General features: G+C 47.8%; 1 protein-coding gene across 1 annotated transcript; it reads right to left on the minus strand.

Moving 5' to 3' along the window:
* Positions 1-1,715: 1,715 nt before the first annotated feature.
* Positions 1,716-6,151, minus strand: LOC127291878 (probable flavin-containing monooxygenase 1). The gene is made up of 5 exons (XM_051321199.2): positions 5,619-6,151; positions 3,076-3,313; positions 2,740-2,915; positions 2,292-2,644; positions 1,716-2,214 (listed from the first exon to the last, which is right to left on the minus strand). Exons 1-5 carry the CDS (start codon positions 6,060-6,062, stop codon positions 1,863-1,865), a joined length of 1,563 nt encoding a protein of 520 aa, XP_051177159.1. The 5' UTR covers positions 6,063-6,151; the 3' UTR covers positions 1,716-1,862.
* Positions 6,152-6,488: the final 337 nt, after the last annotated feature.

The following is a 6,488-nucleotide window of genomic DNA, read 5'->3' on the forward strand; positions in this document are numbered from 1 at the left end:
GCCCATTTGCACTATGTGCAATGTGAACTAAAAAGTTCCATAACTCCTGATAAGATACCAAAGTTTATTGGCTTTATATGATTTTGTGTAGCAGGTCTTGCAATCAGCAAACAAAGTGTATTTACCTTTTTTTAGAGTCATACTAGCATTATCATTAATCAAGATGATGCACTGTCCAGCAGGCACGGTCAGCCATTTACAAGTAGAAGACACAATATAGCTCCCTCTTTAGTTCGCGGGTATGACCTGATTATGTAGATAATGTATGAATCCTTGACCTGAAAAGAGCACAACTTTATGCAAATGTCCATTCATATAATAATGTTATGCTATTTAATGGTCTTGTTCGTTTCTTCTGTCGACTATATAATAGGTGTGCATTTTCGCTTGTTCCTGAAAAATGTCATGCGCTTTATCTATCAATCTTATACACATTCGTGATATACAAGAAAAAGTAATTCCTTGTGAATAAATAGTTTACTGTCTCACCCAAATAAAAGTAGTTTACTTCCACGCTAAATACATAGTTTTTATAACATGATTTAGACGATTGATTTAGTCGTTCTGTTGCAGGGTTGCCCTTCTTCTGGATGCCCTTCATGTTGTGGCGACATCGGCTGTCATTGCCGCCCTCATGGTTGCAGGGTACCACAACCTGGGTTGGGCCAAGCACAACAGTGCATGTGATAGGCGTCGTTCGGTTGCCCTCACCACTGCTGGAGGCAGATGCGAAAGAGAGATACAAAAGGCAATGCTGCAGTGGCGTTGAAACGGTGCAGTTTTTATGTGATTAATTTGGTACCATGCTAATCTATGATAGTATGATGGGTACACTAAAACTTAGGGCCAATTCTTTCAAAATAGTTAGCTAGGCACCATGAATTAATTATATGCGTGAGAAACAATAGTTGGTTAGTGTTTCCCAGGTGAATTGCTATTTTTATGCCCTAATAGTTTTTAGTGGACGCTTCAAGTCTCCAAAACACATAAAAGCTACATAAACATCATTTAGTGTAGTAGAGAAGATCTGCTATGACTAGAGTCGCAAATCTGGAAACAATGATCCTGCAATCAAAGACATCCATGTGTCCATCCGTAATCATCTTTTCATGAGTATAATTGACCGCGAGTTAAATTATTACATGTGTCCATAACTTAGAGATCACAATAGAATTTAAACCACAGTAGCAGGAAAACGGGCGCGGCAAAGCGCGCTAGGTCCATCTAGTTTAGTATCTAAAAGCTATCAGCTCCAAGTGCACGTTAGCAGCAGGTGCAAGGCTTGACGATATAGACGTTAACTTGCTCACGCATCTATTTTGATTGATCCAAATTGCAAAAATTAACATAAGAGTAGTAGTGATGATGTCTAACCTTATTAATTATATTTATCCAATCGACGGTGAAGTAATAATATGATAGAAGATTTTCAACATTATAGAGCAATTGGATTTCTGCCGATTTTGGAGAATCTTGTCGAGATGGATTTGACCGTCGCGCGAGATACAAATGGCTAGATGAGTTGATTTAGGTAATCATAAAAAAGTAAATCCGTAGCAATCGCACGGTCAAATTTCCTAGTACTTAATTCAACCGACAATCAAGGGCGCGGGATGGTGCTGCGTCAAACTTCCTAGTAGCTGCTAGTTAAGCAACATAACACCAATGCTATTCTTCTTTGCACGGAAATGGTAAATTTTATTTGATAGAGAACATAAAAATAAGTGAAATTTACATAGATAAGACATACATATTGTACAAACTGTAGCTCAGAAGTGACAACAACTTTACTAAATGTGTGTATCCAGTGGTTTATCAAGAAACCATGCAAAGATACATAAACCAAAACATAGGAACATATATTACTTTGGGTGGAGATTGGCATAATCACCAGGACCATAAACCTCAGACAACTCTGCGAAGAAGCCCTTCTTCCTTCTAGGGTTGCATCCCATATCTTTGCATAGTTGATCGTTGTACCATATATTAAGGATTCCAATGCAGGACCTACGGAAGTAGCCACGAGAGTAGTGCTTCATGAACTTCTCCCACTCAAGAACATCCTTTTGCATTGCTCCAACAGATGGTAATCTAAAGCCACCATCCATGAAATGTGTTATCCACTTGACTCGAAGTTCTGTTGTGTAAAGATTTGCCAAGCTCTCCGAGTAACCGATGACCGCGAGCTGTGGGATCATAGGGTGTATGCACTCCCTATAAATCAACGAAATTAGCAAACTATTTAGAATGTTTACTGCACAATATAAATAAATTCAATCTAGTAAACCAACCTGTAAAGAGGTACAGTTGTGGATGTTGACCCAACCGCAATACTCCGAAAGTATTCTGATTTGAACATATCATTGATCTTCTGATCACCCTTGTATCCAGTTCCAAAAATCACTAAGTCACTTTTTGTTGGTGAAGCTTCGCCTTCAAGAAGCACACCTTCTTTGCAAAAGGTAAAGGTCTTTGACTTCTTCAGAACGATGCTACCTTCCTCTAGTCTCTTGTAGTGATCCTTTGGCGTAATGGCAATCAAACATGCCACTAACGCCTCAAATAGGCTATGGTCAGGCACCATGTCATACTTCTTCATTGGAATGGAGTAGTAGCTCTCAGCAAATTTTGAAAAAATCCACCTCTATTCATAGATAAACAAGAGAACAATTTTGGATTTAGCTGAAATAAATATGCACAAATTAATCTCAACAGAAGTAACAAGTTTTGATGCACTACCAATGGAGTTAAAGTTGTTGCCAAGAGGCCAAGGAGGAAGCCTTCACCGGGCTTGTGAATAAGGAGCTCAGCAAAGCGATTTAGATACAACTTTGATATGTGGACACCCCAAGCATAGTAGTCTGGTATGATCCAATGCTTTGTTCGGACAATCATTGTACATGGTTGCTCAGTACCTACAATACCAATAAGGACATTTAGAGTTCTGTATTTGTCACCTAGGTAGTGGAAGGAATATATACGATGCAGATAATCACAACGGATAAGTCAGTTTTGATCAAGCGGCAAATGCAGCATGCATAGATAATTTTCAGAAGAGAAGCGAAAGATTTGTACCGTTCACTTCTGCACATTCAGCAGCAATGTCAAGTGCTGATTTTAGGTATCCAACTACGGTCACACGCTTGCCCTGCATCATCTCTTTAGCTTTCTGGCTGCCCATTTTGGAGTAGTCCATAGAGTGCATCACCTGGCCATCAAATGCTTCTGGGCCCTTCCCTACAGGGAAGGTGGGTATGTTGGGGACACCGCCGAACCTCCCAATGCAAAGGATCACAAAATCTACAATGTGTGTCTACAGTAGAAGAAAAAATGTTAATGAATTGTTGGAACAAGGGAAAGTCTTGGTTGAACCGGGCGGCATCTGCACCGGCCGGAAATCAGCCTTCTATTGGTCCAGCTGTAGATTGCCGGGCCTACAAGAGAAACACACCTTTTTTCATATAACTGCAATACACACGAGAATACCACGGAGTGGACCCGTAATCAATGCTATCACATGGGACTGGAGAGAGAAATAGCTCTGGTCTGCGCAGTTTGCACTGCCTTCCTCTATTTTTTCTCCAACCCCGGCGACTGTGCGGTGCACGTGTGCAGCAAGATCCCGGACAAGTTCGTGTCGCATGCTATGTTCGTGCGTCTGCCAACACGAACCAGGCGAGACTGAGTTCCGGCAGTGTGCTTCTGGACGCCCGTCTTCCTCGGCGTCACCTAGCCACGCATGCCGCCGCCCGCACCTGCTCTCCCTGGCCTGGCGTGCTCCAGCTGCAGGGAACCGCAACGGCGTGCGCAGCGGCCGCGCCCAACGCCACCTCGTTTCCTCGCGACGTCGCCCGGGAACTCCTCCGCAACTCGCCGGCGTGGAGAAGCCGAGGTAGGCGGAGATGACTGCCGTGGAGGCGGAGGCGGTGGCGAGGGAGGCCATGGCAGCGAGGTAGCTGCTGCGGCGGGGGAAAGGAGGGGAGAGGATGCGATGTGGGGTGGAGGTAAAGCCTAGTTGGCCTCGGCGCCGTGCGTCACGGCGGGCCCACCTCTGGTCACAGTGCAAGTAGCAGCGGAAGGCCGCCGCGGCCGACGACGACTTGGAGGTGGCATTTCGGAAGTTCGACGAGGACTCCAAGGAGGAGCGAGAGGTGGACGTGATGGTGGCTTCAGTCCATCATGATGGGAGAATCCCGCTGCCCGGGATCCCGGCATCCCTCCCATACAGGAGGATGTGGCCGAGAGCACGCCGTTCGCGTTCCGCGCCTCCTCCAACAGCAAGAATCCGTCCGACTCCGTCCGCCGCAGGAAGCCGACGCAGTACAGGGGCGCCGCTTTCCCCTCGCCCAGGGACACCACGGGCTGCCACAGTGCCAACTTCTTCTGCCCAGTCGTGCCGTCGGCCGTGCTCGATCTGCGGCCGCGCTCTGGGAGATAGCGCCGACGAAACCTCAAATCTGGTGGCAAGACTGCCTCTCCCTGTGAGGCTGTGACCCTGTCTCATTACCGTCGGCGCGTGAGTTTCAGCGAGCCTCGACTCTCTCTTTCTCTCTCGTTAATTCCCAACGAAAAGGATGCTGCGGCGGCGTCTGAAGCTTTTTCGGAGTTTCTCTCTCTTCTGAAATTTCTCCACACATATGGCGTTCCGACTCTGTTCTGCAAGAGCCCGAGCAACTCAATCTCTGGGCACTGGCTGATCTCAACGCCGAGGCTGCGTGCCACTGCCAGCGACGTGGTGTGATCGTCCCTGCGGAAGCGCACACAACATGCTGCCACCACATCGATCGACCGGCACGACGCGCGCAGTCGCCAACGGCAGCGAGCTCCTCCGCTTGTACCTAAGCTGTCCTCCTCTCCGCATGCTGCTCCTCCCTTGACCCCGGCCACGGGCCGGCCCCGGCGTAGAAATCTCTGTCGCCGGCTGCTGTTGACCGTCGATTTCTCGTCGCCGCAGCTTGCACGAAGAACTACACCACAGTATTAATGGAGCCTGCCACCACGTCCGGTGCAGTCTCGAGAGGGAGAAGAAGAAAACAAATGAAATCTCTCTCCTCAAAGCGGTCCCCCTCACATGTATTTTGTTCTATTTTGTAGTAACACTTTATACGGGAGAGCCAACCTTCTGCACTAGACCCCACACATGTTGTTGGACTGAGCTGGACCAATGAAACACCGAGTTCACGCCGGATCATATGTCGCCGAGTTCATTTTATTCACTCTCGTTGGAACAATGTAAACTAAATAAAGGTGTTTCTTGGGTGGTAAAATTTACAATGTTCTGTATGCATATCGAAAACCAAGTATATCTTACTTAAGATTGTGATTACACTTCTAACTAAACAACACCGTACGTATTGGCACGCTGTTTGAATTACTGATGCACAATGATATGACATACTACTTTAGATGGCATGTGTTGCATGTAACCTTTAAAAAAATGCAGAAGTCCAACCCCTCTGCATCAATGATGCATACGGTGATACGGCCCATTGCATGTATCCTATGATAGCAGGAAGTATATTTGAATCTGGAGGCCAGTACAGGTCGACGATTAAGATCGTTAACCACTACTAGCCCATGAGAGAAGAATGCCTAAATCGACTCAACAAAATTCTCACCTCGATCTGTCCATCGGCGCCGTTGTCTACCTCAAGTCGCCACACGCCGTCGCCAGAGCCGAATGCCCCGCCGCTCCCGCCCCACTCGTCCCACGCCGCCACCGTCTCCTCGCCGACGCCGACGTACTCCATCCCGAGCACCCGGTGCCCGAACCTGATGCAGTCGAGCACGCCGAAATGGCGCGCGTAGGCGCCGAGGTAGTCCATGACCTGACGGTGGTCCGGGAATACCTCCGTCACTGAGTCGGGCCACGGGAAGTCGGAGTACTGGTACAAGGGCCGCGGCGTCTGCAGCGAGGTGCAATCCGGCGTGTGCGCCCACACGCCGCCGAGGACGGTGTCGGCCTCGAATACAATGGGCCGGCACCCGCGCTCCAGCAGGTGCTTGCACGCCGCCAGGCCGCTCACGCCGGCGCCGACGATGGCTACTCTCCTCTTCTCCATCGATATTGGCCGGTTGATCCACTCCTGCAGCTGGTGTACGAGCAAGTTTGGCGGTGTCACTGTGGGTGCGTCGTCTGTTTTGTGTATTTGACAGGCGACGTGGCATGCATTTATAGGCGGCCAGAGCCCAGAGACAGTGCAGGGCATCTTCATGTACATCTGGGCGGTTCTAGATAAGGTATACAAAACTCATTTTATCTGCCTGGTATGCGGCGATAATCAGTCATCTGATTATTTTATTAGAGGCTCATCTGTGCATGTTGCTTTCTTAATAACCGTCCAAAGTCCAAACTTCCGGGTAGTGCTAGCTAAGCAATTGATTAGTGCGTTGTCATGTCAGGCAAGGAAATTATTTAACGCACTAGTGGAGAAGAGGCCTTTGGTCCCAAGCAAATGACCCACTGCTGAACCAAACCGGGTCCAATG

This window comes from Lolium perenne, chromosome 1 (genome assembly GCF_019359855.2).
Source record: "Lolium perenne isolate Kyuss_39 chromosome 1, Kyuss_2.0, whole genome shotgun sequence".
NCBI lineage: Eukaryota > Viridiplantae > Streptophyta > Magnoliopsida > Poales > Poaceae > Lolium > Lolium perenne.